Source organism: Lichenostomus cassidix, chromosome 6 (genome assembly GCF_008360975.1).
Source record: "Lichenostomus cassidix isolate B80296 chromosome 6, HeHo_3.0, whole genome shotgun sequence".
Taxonomy (NCBI): Eukaryota; Metazoa; Chordata; class Aves; order Passeriformes; family Meliphagidae; genus Lichenostomus; species Lichenostomus cassidix.
Genome location: NC_139487.1, coordinates 19,312,860 through 19,338,357, shown reverse-complemented (window position 1 = coordinate 19,338,357; position 25,498 = coordinate 19,312,860). Strand labels below are relative to the sequence as shown.

The 25,498-nt window shown below is 47.4% G+C and overlaps 3 protein-coding genes across 3 annotated transcripts; 2 read left to right on the top strand and 1 right to left on the bottom strand.

The window, feature by feature from the left end:
• Positions 1-715: 715 nt before the first annotated feature.
• LOC146435422 (cytochrome P450 2C19-like) lies at positions 716-6,828 on the top strand. Its single transcript, XM_085065462.1, has 9 exons — positions 716-930; positions 1,263-1,425; positions 1,919-2,068; positions 2,377-2,537; positions 2,926-3,102; positions 3,608-3,749; positions 4,096-4,283; positions 5,428-5,569; positions 6,257-6,828. Exons 1-9 carry the CDS (start codon positions 751-753, stop codon positions 6,436-6,438), a joined length of 1,485 nt encoding a protein of 494 aa, XP_084921588.1. The 5' UTR covers positions 716-750; the 3' UTR covers positions 6,439-6,828.
• Positions 6,829-10,374: 3,546 nt separating this feature from the next.
• LOC146435421 (zona pellucida sperm-binding protein 4-like) lies at positions 10,375-14,748 on the bottom strand. The gene is given in 10 exon segments (XM_085064524.1): positions 10,375-10,502; positions 10,626-10,748; positions 11,079-11,156; positions 12,466-12,622; positions 12,697-12,756; positions 12,759-12,882; positions 13,011-13,332; positions 13,895-13,997; positions 14,075-14,182; positions 14,532-14,748. Coding segments are annotated over 10 exon segments (1,413 nt in total). The 5' UTR covers positions 14,742-14,748.
• A 3,494-nt stretch (positions 14,749-18,242) lies between these two features.
• On the top strand, positions 18,243-24,643 carry LOC146435420 (cytochrome P450 2C19-like). Its single transcript, XM_085065464.1, has 9 exons — positions 18,243-18,457; positions 18,793-18,955; positions 19,456-19,605; positions 20,184-20,344; positions 20,733-20,909; positions 21,421-21,562; positions 21,906-22,093; positions 23,236-23,377; positions 24,072-24,643. Exons 1-9 carry the CDS (start codon positions 18,278-18,280, stop codon positions 24,251-24,253), a joined length of 1,485 nt encoding a protein of 494 aa, XP_084921590.1. The 5' UTR covers positions 18,243-18,277; the 3' UTR covers positions 24,254-24,643.
• The last annotated feature ends 855 nt before the right edge of the window (positions 24,644-25,498 follow it).

Sequence of the window (25,498 nt, the reverse complement as noted above, 5' to 3'; positions counted from 1 at the left end):
TCTCTGACTCTTTTTCTCTTTTTCTCCTCAAGGACGCCTTGAAGAGTAAGAGTCTCAAGGTCTCATCCTCTTTTATTACGTCCTTGTTTTATCTCACCCACCAAGTCCTTTCTTGTCTGTTGCCACATCTGGAGAGCATTCTGCACTCGATAGATGGATAGTTTATACTTTCCTCCCCAGTCAGACCAGAAATCCCTAGGGAGAGAGAATGAGGCAGTTGCTGTGCACTGAGGAAAACACATCTCTATGTCCTTTGGCATATCATCTGCTGTGTAAACTCTGCTAATAATGTCAGGAAGATTTCAGAACAATGAAGGGTGGCTCATGCCACAGAAGGCTTGCAAAATCAGTACTGAAGAACAGAAAACCCAAATTGCACTGAAGTACTTGGAAGATGCTCTTCTGACAGTGATTTCCTGTGAGTGCCTCAGCAGGAGAGTGTGCCCCTAGCATGATTTCTTTAACTATTAATTCTAGGTGAAACAGAACAAGTCTTATGAGCACATTAAAGATTTCTAAATCTCTGTTGGCGTCTGCAGTTGTTTGAGATAAGGTGTGTCTTCAATGACTAATTAGTACCAATTAAAGTCTAAGTTACGTAACAGAGGGCAATCTGAAAAATGATTGACTAGTAACACTGATTTACTCAGCCACGTAACCAAAAACCTGCTCTTGAGCCAACATAGCCCTTTGGTATATAAACTCAGATTCTGGCATGCAGAGTCACTCCCTCCTGAGCCACAGAAGCAAATGGAGCTCCTGGGAGCAGCCACTGTTGTCCTCCTGGTTTGCATTGCTTGCCTGCTCTCTTTTGCAGCATGGAAAGGAAGGTCTGGAAAGGGGAAGATGCCCCCAGGACCATCTCCCCTACCCATTCTAGGTAACCTGATGCAGGTGAAACCAAGTAACTTGACCAAAACCCTTGAGAAGGTAAGGCCACTTCTCTCTTTCTGCTGTCACTGAGAAATGTGTGGGACCTGTGCATGGGGAAAACCTGTGGCTATAGATCCGTGACTTGCCATTCCATAGGAGCAGAAAAGCCATGGGGATTGCAGAGGCTGCCCCTCCTTGCTGTTGCCATGTTGTTCAGGGCCAGATAACTGGAACCCATCTCCACACCCACATTTGTCATGAGAGGAGCAAAGCTTGATGTTACCTGTGTGTGAGGCTAACTGCCTGCAGTGGGAAGAATCAGGAAGAAGGCTTTTCCACTCTTATAACTGATTTGCTCCATGGCCATGTTCTCTCTCACATTTTTACAGCTCAGTGAAGAGTATGGACCAGTGTTCACAGTGCACCTGGGCTCTGACCCTGTGGTGGTGTTGCATGGACATGATGTGGTGAAAGAAGCCTTGGTTGATCGTGCAGATGAATTTGCTACCAGAGGACACATCCCAGTAGGAGACAGGGCTAACAAGGGATTAGGTATGTTTGCTGGCTGAACTCCTTCTGAGGAGAAGGGAAGGGCTGAGGATGCATTCAGCAGAGTAGAGCTGGAGTGTGCCACGCATGAGGGAAGAGTGCAAGGGGTGGGTGCATCCCACCTGGAGAGGGGAAGCCAGAGAGGGCTGTAACTGCTGACTTCCACCATGCAAAGGGGGTGAGGTAGCAGAGAAGTGGAACCAGATTGTTCTCAAAGATGGGCAGGGAAAGGGCAAGGGGCAGCAGCCACCAGCTGCAGCAAGGGAAATTGTGTGTGGGTGAGTGACAAATTATTCACAAGGATGTTTGGTATGTAGTGGAGAAGGCCAAAAGCAGGCAGTTGGACTCCAGGACACCCAGAGATTGCATACAAACCACAGTATGCTGTGACTCTACTGTGTCAATGCTCCCCAAGGACAGGATTCATTGTCACCATGAGCCACTGTACATCTCACACCCAGCACGCCCAAGCCAGGTCTTCCCTCTTCCTCTGCAGGGATTATTTTTAGCAACAATGAGCCCTGGTTACAAGTCCGGCGGTTTGCTCTCACCACTCTGCGGAACTTTGGAATGGGGAAGAGGAGCATTGAAGAGAGGATACAGGAGGAATCTGACTACTTGCTGGAAGAGATCAACAAAACAAAGGGTACAGTCCATTTTTAATATATCTTAGGTTTGAAAAAAGTAGGCTCTATTAAGAGAGCGCTCACATCTTTAGAAGGGAATGAAGTTCCTACAGATTTGGTCTATGCAGCAGCTGCCACTCATTACAAATCTGTAAATAATTTTGTGATCATGTTGTGTTGTATTTGGAGGACCCATCTGTGTGTGTCAGAGACTGTGACCTGATATTTCCACTAACAACCAGAGTTTACATTACCCACAGTAGCCATAGGTAGACGCACATCATTTTTTGCAGTTTTTTTATAGCTTTTAACTTTTCTGAAATCACAGGAACACCCTTTGACCCAACCTACATGCTGAGCTGTTCTGTCTCCAATGTCATATGCTCCATTGTCTTTGGAAAACGATATGATTATAAAGACAAGACGTTCCTGGCCCTGCTGAAAAACATATACAACATCTTTGAGATGACAAGCTCCCGCTGCGGTCAGGTACATTCCAGCAGGCATTTCACAGTGGCAGCATTCTCCCACAGGAGCAGGAAGCCTCCCTCCCAATGCAGTTCCATTTCAGTCTTCTAATTAGGACCCCATCAATGCTCTGCTGCCCAGAAGAGATTTCATTCAAGAGCAAGAAACTCCTTCACCAAAGCTAAAATTGGCTTTGCCAGCTAAGTGCAGCTTCCCAATAGTCCAGGATACGCTTCTTCTCCACTTCTAAGCTTCCTATAGGTACTAAGCAAGCCCTGTCAGACTGCCCAGCCTCTCCGTATTAGTGCATGTCTGAGCAGACAGGGTTGTGTCTTCCCCTGGCTTTTTGCTAATATCAGAGGATGGACCAAATATCATAATAGGGACCTTCCTCTTTCCTTCCTTCCAGCTCTACCAGATGTTTCCAAATATCCTGGATTACTTGCCTGGCCCACACAACAAAATATTTGCTGAATTTGATGCTCTAAAAGCCTTTGTAGCAGAGGAGGTGAAATTGCACGAAGCCTCCCTAGATCCCAACTCCCCACAGGATTTCATCGACTGTTTCCTCAGCAAAATGCAGGAGGTAAGGACACAGATGGCTCCAGCTCATCCCTAAACATACCTATGCTGAGTCCTTCCCTCTCCTAAGGAGCACAGCCATTGGAACAAAGCCTTCCCAGTCAGCTGTGCAATGGGAAGACAGCAACAATAGCCCAGATGTTGCCTGTATTAGAGCTTATAGCTCTGGGTCTGCGTACTCACCAGCCACCACTACCTGCAGCTGCTTGGAGAGGGAGAGCTTCATCTGCTCTCACCAAAGCACAGAGGCTTTTCCAGTCTGGTCTTGCAGACTGGAAAAGCTGTGGGCACAGCAAACAAGCAGCTGAGTACCATTCAGTGCACAGCTCAAAAGAAGGTTGTTCTGGGACTGAGTTTACTGCTCAAGGTAGCATTGCAATGCCCCAGATGGCTGCTGCACCTCAGAAGAAAAATGTAACAGCTCCAGGAGAAAAGGAAGTCCTGGAAGGACCTGAGAAAGGGCTACTTTTCTCAGCTCAGCCAGAGAAACAACAACTCCCTTTCCTTAGGAGAAAGATCGTCCCAATTCCAGTTTCCACTTGAAGAACCTGGTAACAAGTGCTCTTGACTTGTTCACTGCTGGAACTGAGACAACGAGCACCACCATACGATATGGGCTGCTGCTTCTCCTCAAATACCCAAAGATACAAGGTACCAGTTTGTGACCCCGTCCTCTCTAGCTGTTCCCCTAGATTGGGAACATGCCTAAGACCATACTCTTTCTCCCAAATTTCCCCCTCCTCTCTCTCCCCCTTTATCTCATTCTCTCTCGCTGTGGGATGTGACTGTGTCCACATCTTTATCTCCCAGTCATCCAATTTAGACAAGTCAACAGGAGAATTTTCTATGTATGGGCAGCACTGGAGATGTGTTCTAGTCAACATCAGAACCAACATCAGTGCTCCTGCCCTCTGTAAGCTGTAAATGGGTTAGGGCAATCTTTTTGGGTAGATTTGGGTTGATTTCCCCATTTGATGGTTTGTGTCTCTCATAACAGAGAAAGTTCAAGAAGAGATTGACCAGGTAGTAGGACGATCAAGGAAACCTTGTGTGGCTGACCGGACCAAGATGCCCTACACTGATGCTGTGGTCCATGAAATCCAGCGCTTCATCTCTCTTATCCCTCTGGCTCTCCCTCACACTGTGACCAAAGACACCAGCTTCAGAGGCTATGTCATTCCTAAGGTTAGTGGGCAAACTGCCTCAAGTTCAGCAGTTCTTAGGCTGTCAGTTACAAGCCACAGGTTATAACTGTTGTGGCCTGACCTTGTTTTCATCCAGCCCTTTGTGAGGATTTTATCCTCAGGCAGCTGTAGCTCATTTGCACTCCCTTGTTGATGCTCCATGGGCCAAGACTAGAACAGGAGCTCAGACCAACACCTTTGTTCCCTTGCTCTGCAGCTTTACCTATTTGCAGAAGCACAATAGGGCTCACAAAAACCCAGTGACTCCTCACACAAAAAGCAGCAAAGTTGAGCAGCTCTTCACCACCATCCTGGACAGCTTGTGCACATGCTCAGGAGCAAAGTCAGCTGCTGGTTATTGAGCACAGAAAGACCCAGAGCCACAAAATGTGGTCGGGTATGCTTGCATTCAATGGAACAAACCAAACCCATTTGCTCTGTTCTAGCACACTTCCTGAGGCAGGCTCTGCTGGCCACTGCCAGAGGCAGGCTGGTGGGCTAGAGCAGCCCATGCCTCAGCCTTGCCTGCTGCAGCAGGGCTTGTTGCTCTTCTGGGTGACTGTGGGCAGCTGGGAGACAGCAGCACATGGGCTGTTGGTGATGTGATTTCCAGCTGTCTGTGTAAAATCACAAGGCAGGACTCTGAGAACTGCTCAGCTTCCAGCAGAGACCTCTTGGGTCATTGCTGCTGATTGCTCCACCCCCTGTCCATGGTTGGTCACAAAGGGGAAAGAAGAGGATTACAGCAGGAAAAATTTGTCAGGAGAGGGGAATTGAGCTTCATTTCCACAATCTTGCATGCCTTTGCTATTTGGGGCTCACAGAAAAGAAGGGACATGGTGTGTCTACAAGGTCATTATTGTGAAACACCAAGAGAGAGAAGAATTAAGTGGGGTGTGTCCTGATGACCAGTGTAAGGTGAGGATAAATGTTCTGGATGTGAGAGGGAGCATTCAGGAAGAGCAGCCAACAACTGTCACTGCTCTGCCATTCAGTAGGGTTGCCCTAAAGCTACCTCTTCCAAAGTAGTGTCCCCAAAAGGAAACCAAAAGCACTGGTAGGGTTATAGAGCGAAACTCAATTTCAGCTTGGCAGGCAGTCAGATTGAGTGATCTAATTTGCCTGCCTTTCTTTTGCTACCTCAGGGCACCACAATTTACCCCATGCTCAGTTCTGTCCTCCATGACAGTAAAGAGTTTCCAAACCCACATGAGTTTAAACCTGAACATTTCTTGAACAAGGATGGCACCTTTAGGAAGAGTGACTTCTTCATGCCCTTCTCAGCAGGTAAAGCACAGATTTGCTCTTTTTCTCTCTCTGCCACCTTCCTCCTGTGCTGACCAGCCTGCCTTTCTCTGCCACACACATAGCCTCTTCTACCACGGTCCCACTGGTGCTTCCTCGGGGTCTCTGCTCTCTGCATAACTCCTCCCTGCTACTCCCATCTCCAGTGGCATCTCCCATCTTCATCAGGTCTGATAGCTTCTCCAGTCTCCTACTAGGAGTTGTCAATGTAATGACATGAATAGGATCCACTGACACTTTCTAAAATACCCATTCCCACACAACCACCCAAGTTGTCCTGAAGGAATCTTTTTGTGGTAGCTCCACTTTTCCCCAGCACCTTTTAAGTAGGCTCCTCTTAGGCTACATGCAACCATTCACCTACCAACAAATTCAACCTTCCACTTTCTCACCTGTGCTTTAGGTCACCCTGCTCTCTCTCCTCTTCACTCCTGTGATGTTCCCTCCAGGGTTATGCCTTCTTCTGTTCTTCCTTCACACACCCATCCAAACTGCCAAGTGTCTTTTGCCAACAAATTCTTCTCTTGAAAATGTCCTTAGTAATTCTGACAGTCATCTTACTGCTAGGGCTGCGTGTACTAAACAAAGCTGTCCAACACAGCTGCTTTGTACAACCTCTGCTCTACTCAGAAACACTTGTTGAGTTCTATTTGCTGCTTTCACTTTCAGGAAAACGAATATGCCCTGGAGAGGGCTTGGCACGAATGGAGATATTCTTACTCTTAGCCATCATCTTGCAGAACTTTACCTTGAAGTCTGTTGTCAACCCCCAGGAGCTCGACATAACCCCAACACTGAGTGGCACAGGCAATGTGCCTCCTGCCTACCAGCTCTGTGCTACCCCTCGCTGAAAAGCATGGAACAACTCTCCACAGTGTCCTGAGCCTGGCTATTCCTTTACCTCTCCTTTACCAAAATCAACAGCAGCTACCTTGGCCCACCTGTCACAGGCCTTCAGGAAGGCAGTCCAAACACAGGTACATGCACAAAGTAGAGACCTCTAAAGCCTCCCAGAACTCCACCTCACCACAGGAGGCCGTGGGTGATGCTGCAGCCTCCTGCACTCATGTTCTGCCATAGAATCACTGAGTGCAGTGGTTTCATAAACAGTTGGTTTTTTCACCAACACAGCTCCTGTGGCTGCTCCCACAGCACATGTCCCACCAAGACCATGCTTTGCAGATGGATAGTGCTGCATGTGTGTACGTTAATAAACCAATAAATAAAAATCTTTTTATGAAGATTTGAGTTGTTATTAAATTTGGGTTGGGGCAGTGCCCACATCTGCTCTTGCGCTGCAGAGTAGATCTGCAGCACCTGTGGCCTGTTCCCTAGGGGAAGGGCTGTCCCTCCTGGGCAAGGACCCTGCCTTTGTCATCCACTGTGCTCACTGCTGCTGCTTGCAAGGAGCTGCAGAGCAGTCACAGCACAGTACCAGCCTGGAAGGCTCACCTCACGGTGCTGGAGGGAAAGGGCATCCTGTAGCCTGGGGACTTTCTGCCAAATGAAAAGAATGCATTCCTGCTTTTTGCAGGCTGCAGCAAGGAGATCAGTAACCTGAACATTGGAGACTGCAACCAGCTCTTGGGCTGCTCCTTTCTTTCAGACATAGCATCCTGAAATGGTATTCTCTACAACCACCTCTGCTCTTTTTATAAGGTTTTCGAGTGTTCTGGATTTTTTTTAAATAAAGATAAAAAAGAGTGATAATATATTACAGCATACAAAATTTATTCATGTATTTTCAGAAATAAATGTATTCATAATTCATAATATACTGTATAGGTCTCCACTCCAGGACCCTTTGTAAGACAGGCATAAGAAATTTAATTGAAACTTCACAATTATGATGATGATTTCCAAATTTTTCAATAATGAGCACCTGCCCTGTAGGATAACATCTGCCACAGCTTTAGGGTGCCAGGTGAGCATAGCTAATCAAGAAAGGAATTGCTGCCTCCAAGCTTTTAAAGAACTTCTTTAGCTTTGGCTAAGAAGCTGCTTTGTTCTTTGGAAGCTTGTAGTGCTTTCAAAGATCCAGAGGGTGAGGAGAGCCTTTGGAAAGTTCAGAAATGGCAAAACATATGTGTTAATTTTGAGCAGCCCTGTGTTAGGGGCTATTGCTGGGCTTTGCTTCCACAGACAGGCTGCACACACAGCACTCCCAAGAAGAAACAATGAAGGCACTGGGGACAAAGGGTGCTGATGCTCAGCACTAGGGTTTCTCGCTGAAAATCTGCATTCAGTATCAGCACTACAAAACAGCCTCAAATGACAGTTCCTGCTTGCCTCAGGGCTGCTTTTCCTCAGCTCCTTCATTCCCAGCCAGCAGCACCCTCCTGCACAGAGCAGCTTCCCTTCACCTGCAGGTGTCTGAGCCACTGTGTACAGCAATTTGAACTTGACTGAAGAACTAAGCAAAAGAGGGTGCTGACACAAGAAGTCACACACAGCAATTCAAAAGAAAGCAATGGTGCAAAGTCAGTGAGAGCCAACTAAAGAAAGTAGTTCTAAAAAAAAAAAAACCCCTAAGCCCTAAGTGTACTTGCGAAGGTAGAAAGAAAACACACTCTTTTTGCAGAAGGAAATATTGCATAAGAGGAGCCATGAGAGCCACTAACATCCCAGTGGCTTTGGAGAACAGGACACAGTGAACACAGGGCCAATGCACCAGAGGAGGAAACCTCCATGTTGTCTTTTACCCTGTGCCAGTGCTTCCCAACAACAACTCTCATCCCACTGCTGCTCATGCCCTCCCCTCCTGCTGAGGACCAAGTAGCAAGCCTTAAACACGGAAGAGTCCTCAGACTGGATCAGGGAATTCAGTTCAGTTCTTTGCTCACCCACCTCCACTCAGCATGTACCCTACACTAAGCACCATACCAGCCTCCTACACCCAGCTCTGCACCAAAAGGGACAGTCCCTGCAGGGGAAGCTACACAATTCCCAGAGGCTACACCCCCAGAGCTCCCTGCCACTTTGGGATGGTTCAGTAAGCCAAGCAAGGGCAGCAGGGACTTGACTCTCACAGCCCCTTCTGCATCCACACAGGCATCTAAGCTCTCTAAGCAAATATTTCTGTCTCCCTCATGGAGGCACAGGAAGGCTCCAATAGCAGACAGGTGTTCAGGTCTTGGCTTACCCACACACTTACTTAAGACCAGTGCTGGAGAATCCTGCCTAGTGCACTCAAAATGTGTGGTTTATATTGCCCCTCTAATCACGCAGACATCCCTTGAGGTACATTATGAGTTTACACTGTCTTCCCAGACAGAACTCCACCTGTACCAAGGTCATTTAGTTGCCAGGGGCACTCCCCAAAGCAGGAGGCTGTTTGGCGTATCTTCAAATGATGGATTTTTCCAGCCTGTGATCTCCTTCACCCTCCCACCACACAACTTGGAAGAGTCTTTTCTTCTGGTTCGATTTGGAAAGCATGCAAGACTAAGATCACTGGTTATCTTGAAAGTAGCAGGGAAGAGCAGTTCTGCTAGAAAAATAAAAAGATGATCCCTGAAGTTTCTTGGAATAGGGAAGGAATTAAAATGCAGATCCCACCAGTTCATAACACCTTCCAATCACACAGCAGAACCTAATTAAAAAGAACAATATCTGCTACCTCAAGCAAGTTTCTTATCAGTTCTGTGCTTCCATATGTGTGTAAGTGCTAATCTTCCCTTTTAAAGCCCCCAAAGCAGTACAATGAAAACACCTCTCCTGCCTTAACACAGGGAATTTCTAATCAAGCCTGTGGGAAAAAAAGGGAAACAATTTTTCCTTCCCCTCAAGGACAGCCCCACCAGCTCACAGCAGATCTCAGTGTCACTGCAAGCACCAGAGCCTCTCCAAGCTTGGCAGGAAGCAAGGTGCAGAGCCCCTTTCCCCCTTCTTCTGCCTGGAAAATTTTGCTGCATGGTTTTCCTCCTCAGAAAGCTAAGACCAATGCAGCCCAGCTGCTGGGGCTGACACCACCACATTGAAGTGCTTCTGATGCTCAAAATGGCAAGTTTTATTTCTCACCTAATTAAAAAATAAATTTGAAAATTTAGAAATTAGCTTTAATCCAAGAGCTTTGAAGACTCCTAACTGCCTGGTGTCACATGAAGCCTTAAGATTATTCTCCAGGTAAAGTTTGATTTTTTCTTTTCCCCTGTAGTTCAAACAACCTAGCCCCTTTAATTTTTTTCTAGTTGGAATGATGTTTCCATGTTCTCTTCCCCAGAAAAATGCCACCTATCTTTTTCTGTTTCTAAGCCTAGAGAGGAGAGTTCATGTGCAGCATCATTAGGAAGGTAAAATTGTGTAGTGCTTTTGCATCCTTGCTTTCCAGTCCTGCCACATGAGCACAGCCCTAACTTACCTAGTGACTCTGCAGAAGTGGCACTTCCTAGCTCCCTGGCACAGTCCAAATCCCTGCTCTGCATCCTCAGAGGAGAAGTAGCTGCAGGATCTGCTTTGAGTGAGTTTGGCTGCACTTCTGCTCAGTGTTTGAATGGAGCCAAGGTTGCTACTTTTGGAAGCCACCACATTCAGTAACAGAAATGTTGACACCACCCAGCATCACTCCTGCTTCAATCTACAGCCCAAGCCTTGACAAGGACTCCAGTTTGTCCAGGACAGACAGTTAACACCAAAACCAGAGCAGAAGAATTCCAGGGTGAGATGCATTCAGAGCATCTGGAAAGCTTTCACAGCCGTGGGGATAACTGTTGCCTTGCAAAGAAAGTCTTACAGCTGGGGTCTCCACGGGAAGGTGTACCACCAACCAAATGGGTTTGAGAGTCCCTTTATTGCAATCCACTGATTTCATGTGTTGCCAACACCTTCCTTTGCCACAGCATAGAAACCACAAGCACCACACACAGAGCTGTCCCAGTTGCCCCAGCAACAAAGCCCAGAGACCAGGGGGCTACACCTGCTGCTGTGGGGAAAGACACCCCAATTAATGCTCCCAAGTGAGGCACAGGGATGCCTTAGGGCCTCAGTCCTTCTGCAGAAAAGCCTTAGATCAGTCCCCCTTCCCCAGCTGTGCTGCCACACTTAGCAAGGCCATCCTTGGCTGTGTCCTGTCTTAGCTCATCTTCAAGGAAAATCACAGGGCCTTTGCTGGAGACATGGGAATTACCTGCCTGAAAAGGACACTCAGCACTCCTTTTACCCCCTACAGAGCAACGTGAAGGTTGGAGGTAAGAAGATGTGTAGCCCTGAAGGTCAGCACCCTCTGTCCAGGTCAGCTTCACAACACACAAGAAGCTCTGAAGGCTGAAGTTTCCATGTGAGTCCACACAGAGCTAAGAGCCTACGAAGGCCTCTGTCTTTTTGGCATAAGAACAAGAGCCCTTAGTCAGTGCAAAGGAGCGGGAAATGCTTCATCAAGCTATCCATGGCTTAAGGGAATTAGTCCATAGTCTACATGTCCCCTCCTCCCCAGCTTGCAGACTAGGCCCTTGCTGCCCCCTTGGATAGGGAAGCAGAAGGCCAGGACACTCACTGGCTCTGGCAGGACAAGTGGTGGTGCAGGACTCCTGCACAGACCTGTGGCACACTGAAACACTGCAGTGCAGTACACCTAGGAAAAAATGCAACACAGCCTGAAACCCCTCAGGCAGTGTCTGGAGACTGGTGATACCCTGATTGTGTGCATTGACCGCAGCCAGCAGCTAAACACCCACACAGCACCTTCCTCACTCCCTCTAGTCTGCCCAGCAGGGCAGAGAAAGAATAGGAAGAGCAAAAGCAAGAAACCCTGTGTGGTAATGACAGTTAAATAAGGGAATGTGGAGGGGGAAGAAAAAACCAAAGCATAACTTATGTAAAGGCAAATCACCTACCCTGCTCCTACAGGCAGACCAGTGCCCAGCTAGTTGGAGCATCAGCTACTTTGGAAGATGAAATTCCCCAGTGTTTAATGCTGAGCATAAAATCATGCAGCATGGAATATTCCTTTGGCCAATTTGAGTCAGCTCCGCTGTCTCCCAGCTGCTAGCCTACCCCATGCCTATTCACTTGGGGTTTAGAGACAGCAGAACAGGGAGAACATCTTGGTGCTCTGCTAGTTCTATTCAGTAAACAGCAAGAACAGCTGTATATTTTCAACACCGTTTTAGCAACAAATCCAAAGCCACAGCACCACATGGGCTGCTACGAGGAGAGGTAAATCCATAGCAGTGCACCTCGCCACAGAATGGGGAAGACAAAAAGGTCCTATTGGCTTCTTTCACATCCCAGCTGTAGCCTTGGAGCCCTCTGCTGTCTGCTGCAAGGCAGCTTCGAAACCTTTACACCACAGACCTTCAAACAACGGTCAAATCTGCCACAGCATCACCTCTCCCTGACACCTGGGATACTGCTGCCCGAGCACCACCACACTGTGAACCTTGTTAGGTACAGCTGACACCTATTTTGAGTATTAATTGATCCGAGGAGCACTGAGCAAATACTACAAGGCAGGGTGAATTTCATGTGACTTAATGGCAGAAGCTCAATGACATTCAGAGCCCAGATGCTTCAAAAGGTACTCAAAGTAATTTCCAAGTCCTTTTGGCCAAGAAACATAGTTTAGAGAATGTTGATTAGCACAGCCAGAGCACACACCCTAAGCTAATTCACCAAACACGCTAGAACTTGTTAAAGTAAACTACTACCCATCTAGTAGTCACATTTTCTGTCACACCACTCCAGTGATGTATCTTACCTCTACCACATACACCTCAGAGAAGAAGGTTTCTGGCATCAAGCTCTCACCTTCTGTTTCAGGGGGAGATTCTTCTAGTCTTTGCCCCACTGCCCCAAGGAGGCCAAGAGACTCATAGTTATGAAGTGGTTCTCACTGCTCACACATTTTGCTTGTCTTCAATATGAAGCTAGGCAGCCAGGACAGGATCTTACCAGTACAGAGAGTTTCTCTTGGGAAGTGGAGTCCGCAAAGGTGAATGTGTATTGCGTGAAATGCTGGTAATGAAAGAGGAACTATAGTCCTGAGGCAAAAGTCAGAGGCATCAGCTATGACTGATAGTTATCTCCTGCATAAGGGCACCTGAGGAGGAAAGGTAACCAGTAAAGAAAGAGCAAGTTATTACCATGACCCAAACTATTTTACAAATCACTTAGCTATCCACCAAAACTGACCACTGCCACTGTTGCTGGGGATTGCTGCCTGGTGGGGATTGCAGCAGTGGTGCAGAACTAAAATCAGGTCTGGGTCTGTTCTCTGAAGGATCTTGACTTCTGCATAAACAGGGTCTCTCAGAGTCTTCACAACAGGATAGTCACTCTGAGTGTAATAGGAAGCATAGCTACCATCAGGGACAGAAGAAACCCAAGAGCAGGAATCCACAACACAAGTGCTAAGCTTGGCAAGACAAGTACCACTAACTCCAACAACCCCATTTCTGGCCATAAAACTGGGTGTGTTGCAATACACTGGGTAGTGCTGGACATCTCACTGGGACACATTATTCTTGACAGCCAAAGATATAGCCCTGAGCCACCTGCAGGAGTGCTATACACCAACCCTGCTCTGCCAGGAAAGTGAGGAATCCTTTTTTGCAGCACCTCAGGAGGAAGGGAGCACAGCTGCTCAGGCTTACCTGTGTTACCAAAGTAGCAAGGCTTCACCCTGTCTCTGGGGTCATAGCAGCAGCCTTGCACTTCACAGTCTCCCTGGCTGATGGGCAGGGAGGCACACAGCAGCCTGTCCTGGCTGGGAAGAGCCAAACAGACACTACTGCTTGGAGCATCCAGGGCTGGAAAAACAGCAGGACTTTAGAGCTAAAGCACAGGAGCAGGGGCACAGACATGAAGGGCACTGGTGGAAGCTGTCCTGGTGATTCTACATATGAATCAAGGGAAGTTAGCGTTCGATGAGGGTCAAACACATGGCCTGGATGTGGCATGGAAGCCTGCTCAGGAAGGACCTGCATTTCCATTGGAACAGAGACAGGCCTGAAGTCATGTACAAGAGACTGGACTTACATAGCATCTGCCAAGATAAAGTGTTCTAGGTCAACCCTTGGTACTTAAGGAAATCATTGCATCTAGTTTCCAGTTCAATCCCTGAACTTGCAGGAACTCTTGTAGCCAGAATTATGACTGGGAGATACAATGAACATATTCACCAGCTGTCCCTGCAAAGAGGAACAAGTCGCCAGCAAGTTGGTAGCTCCCATGTCCAAACCCTTTTCCGTGGAGATTTCTGCAGAGCAATAAGTCTCCTTTCCTAGCCCCCAAACATAGCTGATTAGGAACAGCCATCTGAAAGGAATGGCACTCATCACCACAAGATAATGACAGCTGCTTGTGATTTACCAGGAAGGTCCACAGGGCACCTGAGCAGCATCTCTTCATGAAGAACCTTTAGCTCAAAAGCATCTGTTCCTTCAAGCCCAACCATTATAAGGTAATTGCCATCCTACAGGAAAGCTACATGAGTCAGGCAGCCAGAGCAGCAGTAGTTACAGTTCCAGCAGAATCCCTGAGGTCACTCACCCACTCAAAGACATAACAGCCAGCATAAGAGAAAAATACTTTCCTGGAGTCATCTGGAGTCCCAAATACCAAGAGCCCACAGTCAGACTCATTCTGCAGAACATATGCCTTCCTTCAGTACCTAGGGAGAGATGAGACAGCAGCAGGAGCTTCAGCATCCCACATTGCAGATGGGATCCACTACAATCCAACCTTTCTGAAGGAAAGAGGGCTCTAGCCACTAGTAGGGTCTAGAATTGCAATGAGAAAATCCAGCAGCCAAGACCATCTAGTTCCAGGCACAGCACTTCACCAAATCCTTGACTGCTGGGTCACATAAACAGACTCCTGATTACACAAGATGCACAGAAGCAGTTCAACAAGATCTCACATCAAAACCTGTTTCTTTCTTCTCATTCCATGCACCTCTGCATTTGGGCATATTTGCGCAAAGATAGACCTAAAAATGCCTCTTGACTCTGCCTCCCTTAGCCCAGGTAGTCAGCACAAAGGAAGCATTCCCTTCCCAGCCCAGAGGGAAGGTGAGCTGTAAGTTTTCTTGGCCATAACTCAGCAGGTTAGGATCAGAACAAACATTGACATGTGACCCCACAACCAGAGCCAGGAGACCAAGAAACACACAGAACACAGCACCTGAGGGAGCTCTAGAATGCCCTACAACACCCATCCTGCTCTCTTGCTAAGGCCCATAAAGCAGCTGTCTTTAGCCTAGCCCTTTTAAATTTTGAAGCCAGTTGGGACCAGAAATGCCTGAGGTGTCCACTGGACCCAGCCCAGCAGTTTAACACCTTCCACTGCCCTCACCTGAGCCCAGCAGAGTCTGCTTGCACTCTTGGAAGAAAACCAAAAGGCAAGAGTTGAGCAAGAGATGGGTCTCTATTCAGACTGCAGAGCCCATGGAGTGTCTTCAAACACTTTTGCTTACCCTGAGTTCTTCCCATGGCTGGGACATGCAGGAGATCTGGCTGCTTTTTCTGCAATGGACCCTACTGCTGCTCTAATTGCTCATTAGATGGTATGAATGCTAGAAGCTTAGTGGCAATGCTCTTTTATGCTTTTAAAAATTATACTGGTTCAAATGCCAGGCACAGGGTGCTGATGTAAAAGCACAGAAATAGCCCTCCACATAAAGTCTGTGGGAAATTACAGAGCTCAGAAGGCTTTGCACACCTAAACAGTGTTCATTCTCCATAAACACTCTTGGCTCTGGACTTACAGCCATGCTTGCAGCATGGTTGTGTGGGTATAGCTGCAGGACTGGTCCAGGCCTGGCTGCTAAGTGGCAGGATAGTGTGCTCTCTGGGACCCCAACCCCCAAAAACTGACAGGTGGGTCCCTAAGATGGGCTTGAAACACAGGGAAGGGGAGCCTCCGTGATCCCAGAGAAAACTCTGCCTGCCAGCAGCCACTGCCTGCCTGCAACTGCAAGGACTCATGGAGAGCCTTCTCCCCTGCCACACATCAGGCAGCCACACTGAGTGAACACCTCATTGTCCATCTTTCCATACACGTTTCTGCCTTCATGCAATGGAAGTGTGAATGACTTTACACTTCTGCCCTCAGCCACCCTCACCCCAGGCATGGTGGGCAGCAGCTGAGTCTGAGGGAGGCATTTGCACCTTGCTGTTCCACCTCAGCCCACAGCCCATCTTTGCTGCACAGCATGCCACAGCTGCTGAAGAACGTGGCTGCGTCTGCCTCTGCTGATTTCATGTACCAACCAGGAGGGCTGTTCCACAGAGTACAAGACCTTGTCAGCAGCTCTGCACAACAGGAGACAAAGCAAATGGATCTTGACAGGCTGCCTGTGTGGCTGAGGTTTGAGCAGCACTCATGAAGCAGCTGTGCTCCCCACAGTGCCTGACTGGGCACAGGGCAGCAACGGTGGAGAGGCACCCAGGGAAAATGTTTGGACTTGGCAGAGAGGGAGGCTTCATCTCTGTAGAAGCTGAGCATTGTGAATGCCCAAATAGCACCATCACCGAGAGACTGCTGAATGCTCCCTTTGACTGCATGTCCTGCTGAAAATTGGGTAAAAATTAGCAAGCTACTTTGGAGCTATAAGGAAGTAGTTTTCATGACCCTTTAACCCATCAATACTTAGTTTATGCTGACAGCAAAAATGTCTACATGGACTTGAAGAATTATTCTCTGTGAAAACCATGGGGGTGCTGAGAATAGTTTCAGGGAAGTGCTCTCCCCTAGTTCCTACATAGACACTGGACAGCTGTGCTGGATCATGTAGGGATAGGAAGCACTTCAAATGAGCCTGAAATTCAGGGAAATAAAATGCTTTGTTTGAAAGAAGTTGTTATGGAAAGTCAAAAGCAGCCTGGCTAAGATGAAACAGGCAGTCTCTCTTCCTCACAAATCTCTTCCTTGCCCATTTGATAGTTCTCATGCATTACAGTGACTGGGCTGTAAGATCAGATTAGGTAGCACCCAAGACACCAACAGAGAGGAAGGACATGCAGAGGATGAAGGCAGGTGAAGTAAACATCTCTGTGGGTGACTAGCCTGATCAATGAGGGTCATGGGAACAAGGGATCTTTGCAGACAAGGTGGCAAGGTCACGAACACTGGTAGCTGGCAGCTACTTGAAGTGGCAGTGCAAACTCTTGTGAACTTTACTTTCATCAGGTGAAAGTCCATAAAGCTACATGAACTACCATGAACTGCCCTGGCAACATCTGAGCTGATGCAGGAAATTGGCCAGCTGATCAGCTTCTAGCCAAAAGTTGTTGGCAATTCATTTCTTTCAGAATTAAAATGAGATTTAAAAAGAACAACTGGAAAATTACTGCACCAGTGCAAGAGAACAAGGATGACTTAGAACTCCCTTCTGTGGGGAAGGTAGAGAACCTCTTGCAAGCCATGGAGCCCCTCACTAGCTCCTCTGAGTGAAAGCAAACTCACACTAACACACTGCTGTACAGCAAACAGAGCACACTCCAATCAAAACACTCAGTTCACCCAGGCCTCTTGTTAATTCCCACCAAGTTCCACATCCCCTATCCTTGCAACACCTTCTGATCAGTTTTGCCTGCAAATGTGCTTTAGCTCAGGAGAGACAGAGGGATAAGGCCAGACTGAATAAACTGAGCGCAGCCTGAGGCTCCTTTCTACCAAACATCACCACTGCTGTTGGGTACGAAGGCCCTAGAGTAACCTGGGCAGGAAGCCTCAAGCTCTTTTTTTAATGCCTTGCAACACACCAGACTCCTGGAGTGCCTAGGGGAGTTTCAGGGCAGCAGTTTCTCATTCTGGAGTCAGACATCAACAACACAAGAACTTGTACATGCCAGCTTCCAGCAGTAGAGTGGCTGAGCTTCTTTGGGAATTGCAAGGGTAAGGACTTGTTGCCAGGTTGCAATAACTCATAGCCAGCCTTGGACAAGTGCATCCCTGCCCCAGCTTGGGATGCCATTTCCAAGAGACTCTCCCAAGTTTCAGATTTTTCTCTTCTCTGACTGGTTTCTTCTCCTTTAGTACACCTTGAAGAGACCAGAGCCTCAAGGTCTCATCCTCTTTTATTACATCTTCATTTTATCTCACCCACCAACCTCTCTTGTCTGTTGCCGACTCTGCAGACCTTTCTGCCCTTGCTAGATGGACATGTTATACTTTCCTCTTCAGTGAGGCCAGAAATCCCTAGGGAGAGTGACTGAGGCAGTTGCTGTGCACTGAGGAAAACACATCTCTATGTCCTTTGGCTAATCACCTGCAGATAGAGCCCTGCTAATAATGTCAGGAACATTACAGGAACAATGAAGGATGGCTCATGCCACCGAAGGCTTGCACAACCAGTACTGAAGAACAGAAAACCCAAATGGTACTGAAGTACTTGGAAGATGCTCTTGTGACAGTGAATTTCTTTGAGCGCCTAGCTTTGTGCCCCTAGCATGATATGTTTAACTATTTATTCTAGGTGAGACAAAACAATGTTTTTATAGGCACATTACAGATTTCTTAATCTCTGTTGGTGTCTGCAGTTGTTTGAGATAAGGTGTACCTTCAATGACTAATTAATACCAATAAAAGTCTTAGTTACATAACACAGGGCAATCTGAAAAATGATTGACTAGTAACACTGATTTACTCAGCCACGTAACCAAAAACCTGCTCTTGAGCCAACATAGCCCTTTGGTATATAAACTCAGATTCTGGCATGCAGAGTCACTCCCTCCTGAGCCACAGAAGCAAATGGAGCTCCTGGGAGCAGCCACTGTTGTCCTCCTGGTTTGCATTGCTTGCCTGCTCTCTTTTGCAGCATGGAAAGGAAGGTCTGGAAAGGGGAAGATGCCCCCAGGACCATCTCCCCTACCCATTCTAGGTAACCTGATGCAGGTGAAACCAAGTAATTTAGCCAAAACCCTTGAGAAGGTAAGGCCACTTCTTCTCTCTTTCTGCTGTCACTGAGAAATGCGTGGGACCTGTGCATGGGGAATACTTGTGGCTATAGATCCATGACTTGCCATTCCATAGGAGCAGAAAAGCCATGGGGATTGCAGAGGCTGCCCCTCCTTGCTGTTGCCATGTTGTTCAGGGCCTGATAACTGGAACCCATCTCCACACCCACATTTGTCATGAGAGGAGAAAAGCTTGATGTTACCTGTGTGTGAGGCTAACTGCCTGCAGTTTGAAGAATCAGGAAGAAGACTTTTCCACTCTTATAACTGATTTGCTCCATGGCCATGTTCTCTCTCACATTTTTACAGCTCAGTGAAGAGTATGGACCAGTGTTCACAGTGCACCTGGGCTCTGACCCTGTGGTGGTGTTGCATGGACATGATGTGGTGAAAGAAGCCTTGGTTGATCGTGCAGACGAGTTTGCTGCCAGAGGACACATGCCAATAGGAGACAGGGGTAACAATGGATTAGGTATGTTTGCTGGCTGAACTCCTTCTGAGGAGAAGGGAAGGGCTGAGGATGCATTCAGCAGATTAGAGCTGGAGTGTGCCACGCATGAGGGAAGAGTGCAAGGGGTGGGTGCATCCCACCTGGAGAGGGGAAGCCAGAGAGGGCTGTAACTGCTGACTTCCACCATGCAAAGGGGTTGAGGTAGCAGAGAAGTGGAACCAGATTGTTCTCAAAGATGGGCAGGGAAAGGGCAAGGGGCAGCAGCCACCAGCTGCAGCAAGGGAAATTGTGTGTGGGTGAGTGACAAATTATTCACAAGGATGTTTGGTATGTAGTGGAGAAGGTCAAAAGCAGGCAGTTGGACTACAAAATCTCCAGAGATTGCATTCAAACCACAGTATGCTGTGACTCTACTGTGTCAATGCTCCCCAAGGACAGGATTCATTGTCACCATGAGCCACTGTACATCTCACACCCAGCATGCCCAAGCCAGGTCTTCCCTCTTCCCTCTTCCTCTGCAGGGATTATTTTTAGCAACAATGAGCCCTGGTTACAAGTCCGGCGGTTTTCCCTCACCACTCTGCGGAACTTTGGAATGGGGAAGAGGAGCATTGAAGAGAGGATACAGGAGGAATCTGACTACTTGCTGGAAGAGATCAACAAAACAAAGGGTACAGTCCATTTTTAATATATATTAGGTTTGAAAAAAGTAGGCTCTATTAAGAGAGCATTCACACCTTTAGCAAGGAATGAAGTTCCTACAGATTTGGTCCATGCAGCAGCTGCCCCTCATTACAAATCTGTAAATAATTTTGTGATCATGTTGTGTTGTGTTTGGAGGAACCTTTTGTGTCACTCTGTGGCTAGCACAGGTTTTTCCCATGAGAAATTTTCTTGTGTTTTATAAATAAAGATAAAGTTTGGATGTTATTGGAACAGTGTCCCAGAACTTGGGCAGTGCAGGCCTGGCCAATCAGGCCTGGGGGAAGGCTTCTGACTGACCAATCTGGGTGACTTTTGAGAACTCTATATATGTGAGGAAATCAAAACAATAAAGGTCATTCCTTCTTGCCACTGAGAACCGATGCATTCATTACTCTGCTAGCTGCTCAACAGAGACATCACTCAGAGACTGTGACCTGATATTTCCACTAACAACCAGAGTACACGTGACCCACAGTAGCCATAAATAGACATACATCATTTTTTGCTGGTTTTTTTATAGTCTTTAACTTTTCTGAAATCACAGGAAAATCTTTTGACCCAACCCACATGCTGAGCTGTTCTGTCTCCAATGTCATATGCTCCATTGTCTTTGGAAAACGATATGACTATAAAGATAAGAAGTTCCTGGCTCTGATGAACAACATGAACATCATCTTTGAGATGATGAACTCCAGCTGGGGACAGGTATGTTCCAGCAGGCATTTCACAGTGGCAACATTCTCCCACAGGAGCAAGAGGCCTCCTTCACAATGCAGTTCCATTTCAGTCTTCTAATTAGGACCCCATCAATGCTCTGCTGCCCAGAAGAGATTTCATTCAAGAGCAAGAAACTCCTTCACCAAAGCTGGAATTGGCTTTGCCAGCTAAGTGCAGCTTCCCAATAGACAGGGACACCATTCTTCTCCACTTCTAAGCTTCCTATAGGTACTAAGCAAGCCCTGTCAGACTGCCCAGCCTCTCGGTCATTCTGCTTTCCTCAGATGACAGGGTTGTGTCTTTCCCTGGCTTTTTGCTAATATCAAAGGATGGGCCAAATCTCATAATAGGGACCTTCCTGTTTCTTTCCTTCCAGTTCTACCAGATGTTCTCAAATATCCTGGATTACTTGCCTGGCCCACACAACAAAATATTTGCTGAATTTGATGCTCTAAAAGCCTTTGTAGCAGAGGAGGTGAAGTTGCACGAAGCCTCTCTAGATCCCAACTCCCCACAGGATTTCATCGACTGTTTCCTCAGCAAAATGCAGGAGGTAAGGACACAGATGGCTCCAGCTCATCCCCAAAACTACCTATGCCAAGTCCTTCCCTCTCCTAAGCAGCACAGCCATTGGGACAAAGCCTTCCCAGTCAGCTGTGCAATGGGAAGACAGCAACAATAGCCCAGATGTTGCCTGTATTAGAGCTTATAGCTCTGGGTCTGCATGCTCACCAGCCACCAATACCTGCAGCTGCTTGGAGAGGGAGAGCTTCATCTGCTCTCACCAAAGCACAGAGGCTTTTCCAGTCTGGTCTTGCAGTTCTTTCACTGGAAAGCTGTGGGCACAGCAAACAAGCAGCTGAGTACCATTCAGTGCACAGCTCAAAAGAAGGTTGCTCTGGGACTGAGTTTACTGCTCAAGGTAGCATTGCAATGCCCCAGATGGCTGCTGCACCTCAGCAGAAAAATGTAACAGCTCCAGGAGAAAAGGAAGTCCTGGAAGGACCTGAGAAAGGGCTACTTTTCTCAGCTCAGCCAGAGAAACAACAATGCCTTTTCCTTAGGAGAAAGACCATCCCAATTCCAGTTTCCACTTGAAGAACCTGGTAACAAGTGCCTTTGACTTGTTCCTTGCTGGAACTGAGACAACAAGCACCACCATACGATATGGGCTGCTGCTTCTTCTCAAATACCCAAAGATACAAGGTACCTGTTTGTGACTTCTGCTTCTCTAGCTGTTCCCCTACACTGAGAACATTCTTAACACCATACCCTTCTCCCAAATTTCCCCCTCCTCTCTATTTCTCTCTCTCTCTTATTCTCTTTCTTTGTGGGACCTGTGTCCAAATCTTTATCTCCCAGTAATCCCATTTAGACAAGTCAACAGGAGAATTTTCTTTGTATGGGCAGCACTGGAGATGTGGTCCAGTCAACATCTAACCCAGCATCAATGCTCCTGCCTGCTATGAACTGTAAACAGCTTACAGCAATCTGTTTGTGCAGTTTTGGATTGACTTCCCCATTTGATGGTTTGTGTCTCTCATAACAGAGAAAGTTCAAGAAGAGATTGACCAGGTAGTAGGACGATCAAGGAAACCTTGTGTGGCTGACCGGACCAAGATGCCCTACACTGACGCTGTGGTCCATGAAATCCAGCGCTTCATCTCTCTTGTCCCTCTGGCTCTCCCTCACACTGTGACCAAAGACACCAGCTTCAGAGGCTATGTCATTCCTAAGGTTAGTGGGCAAACTGCCTCAAGTTCAGCAGTTCTTAGGCTGTCAGTTACAAGCCACAGGTTATAACTGTTGTGGCCTGACCTTGTTTTCATCCAGCCCTTAGTGAGGACTTTATCCTCAGGCAGCTGTAGCTCACTTGCACTCCCTTGTTGATGCTTCATGAGCCAAGACTAGAACAGGAGCTCAGACCAACACCTTTGTTCACTTGCTCTGCAGCTTTACCTATTTGCAGAAGCACAATAGGGCTCACAAAAACCCAGAGCAGTGACTCCTCACACAAAAAGCAGCAAAGTTGAGCAGCTCTTCACCACCATCCCAGACAGCTTGTGCACATGCTCAGGAGCAAAGTCAGCTGCTGGTTATTGAGCACAGAAAGACCCAGAGCCACAAAATGTGGTCGGGTATGCTTGCATTCAATGGAACAAACCAAACCCGTTTGCTCTGTTCTAGCACACTTCCTGAGGCAGGCTCTGCTGGCCACTGCCAGAGGCAGGCTGGTGGGCTAGAGCAGCCCATGCCTCAGCCTTGCCTGCTGCAGCAGGGCTTGTTGCTCTTCTGGGTGACTGTGGGCAGCTGGGAGACAGCAGCACATGGGTTGTTGGTGATGTGATTTCCAGCTGTCTGTAAAATCACAAGGCAGGACTCTGAGAACTGCTCAGCTTCCAGCAGAGACCTCTTGGGTCATTGCTGCTGATTGCTCCACGCCCTGTCCATGGCTGGTCACAAAGGGGGAAGAGGATTACAGCAGGAAAATTTGTGAGCTTCATTTCCACAGCCTCGTGTGCTTTTGCTATTTGGGGCTCACAGAAAAGAAGGGACATGGTGTGTCTACAAGGTCATTATTGTGAAACACCAAGAGAGAGAACAATTAGGTGGAATGTCCCCTGATGACCAGAGCAAGGTGCATGTAAATGTTCTGGAGGTGAGAGGGAGCATTCAGGAAGAGCAGCCAACAACTGTCACTGCTCTGCCATTCAGTAGGGTTGCCCTAAAGCTACCTCTTCCAAAGTAGTGTCCCCAAAAGGAAACCAAAAGCACTGGTAGGGTTATAGAGCGAAACTCAATTTCAGCTTGGCAGGCAGTCAGATTGAGTGATCTGATTGGCCTGCCTTTCATGTTCTGCTCTACTTCTCTTACTTCAGGGCACCACGATTTTCCCCATCCTCAGTTCTGTCCTCCATGACAGTAAAGAGTTTCCAAACCCACATGAGTTCAACCCTGAACATTTCTTGAACAAGGATGGCACCTTTAGGAAGAGCAACTACTTCATGCCTTTCTCAGCAGGTAAAGCACAGGTTTGCTCTTCTACTCTCTCTGCCAGCCTCCTCCTGTGCTGACCACCCTGCCTTTCCCTGCAACACACACTGCCTCTTCCAACACAGTCCCACTGGTGCTTCCTCAGGCTCAATGCTCTCTGCATAACTCCTCCCTGCTACTCCCATCTCCAGTGGCATCTCCCATCTTCATCTGGTCTGATGGCTTCTCCAGTCTCCTACTAGGAGTTGTCAATGTAATGACATGAATAGGATCCACTGACACTTTCTAAAATACCCATTCCCACACAACCACCCAAGTTGTCCTGAAGGAATCTTTTTGTGGTAGCTCCACTTTTCCCCAGCACCTTTTAAGTAGGCTCCTCTTAGGCTACATGCAACCATTCACCTACCAATAGGCCCAACCTTCCACTTTCTCACCTGTGCTTTAGGTCACCCTGCTCTCTCTCCTCTTCACTCCTGTGATGTTCCCTCCAGGGTCAAGTCTTCTCCTGCTCCTGTTCTTCCTTCACAAGCATCGTTTCACCTGTCAAGTGTCTTTTGCCAACAAATTCTTCTCTTGAAAATGTCCTTAGTAATTCTGACAGTCATCTCACTGCTAGGGCTGCGTGTACTAAACAAAGCTGTCCAACACAGCTGCTTTGTACAACCTCTGCTCTACTCAGAAACACTTGTTGAGTTCTATTTGCTGCTTTCACTTTCAGGAAAACGAATATGCCCTGGAGAGGCCTTGGCACGAATGGAAATATTCTTACTCATAGCCATCATCTTGCAGAACTTTACCTTGAAGTCTGTTGTCAACCCCCAGGACCTCGACATAACCCCAACACTGAGTGGCACAGGCAATGTGCCTCCTGCCTACCAGCTCTGTGCTACCCCTCGCTGAAAAGCATGGAACAACTCTCCACAGTGTCCTGAGCCTGGCTATTCCTTGACATCTCCTTTACCAAAATTAACAGCAGAAACATTGGCCCACCTGTCACAGGCCTTCAGGAAGGCAGTCCAAACACAGGTACCTGCACAAAATAGAGACCTCTAAAGCCTCCCAGAACTCCACCTCACCACAGGAGGCCCTGGGTGATGCTGCAGCCTCCTGCACTCATGTTCTGCCACAGAATCCCTGAGTGCAGTGGTTTCATAAACAGTTGGTTTTTTCACCAACACAGCTCCTGTGGCTGCTGCCACAGCACATGTCCCACCAAGACCATGCTTTGCAGATGGATAGTGCTGCATGTGTGTACATTAATGATACAATAAATAACAATCTTTTTATGAAGATTTGAGTTGTTATTAAATTTGGGTTAGGGCAGTGCCCACATCTGCTCTTGTGCTGCAGAGTAGATCTGCAGCACCTGTGGCCAGCGCCCTGGGGGAAGGGCTGTCCCTCCTGGGCAAGGACCCTGCCTTTGTCATCCACTGTGCTCACTGCTGCTGCTTGCAAGGAGCTGCAGAGCAGTCACAGCACAGTACCAGCCTGGAAGGCTAATGGTGCTAGAGGGAAAGGGAGTCCTGTAGCCTGTGGACTTTCTGCCAAATGAAAAGAATGCATTCATACTTTTTGCAGGCTGTTGCAGGGAGATCAGTAACCTGAGCATTGGAGACTGCAACAAGCTCTTGGGCTGCTCCTTTCTTTCAGACATAGCATCCTGAAATGGTATTCTCTACAACCACCTCTCTTCTTTTTATAGGGTTGTTGGGTGTTCTGGCTTTTTTTTTTCAATGAGGATAAGAAAGAGTGCTTGTATATTACAGCATCCTATGAAATATATTCATGCATTTTCATAAATAAATGTATTCATAATTCATAATATACTGTATAGGTCTCCACTCCAGGATCCATTGTAAGACAAGCAAAAGAAATTTAATTAAAGCATGATTATTATGATGATTATTTTCAGATACTTTAATAATGAGCACCTGCCTTGTAGGATAGCATCTGCCACAGCTTTAGGGTTTCAGGTGAGCATAGCTTGTCAAGAAAGGAATTGCTACCTCCAAGTTTTAAAGAACTTCTTTAGCTTTGGCTATGAAGCTGCTTTGCTCTTTGGAAGCAGGTACTGCTTTCAGAGATCTAGAGGGTGAGGAGAGCCTTTGGAAAGTTCAGAAATGGCAAAACATATGTGTTAATTTT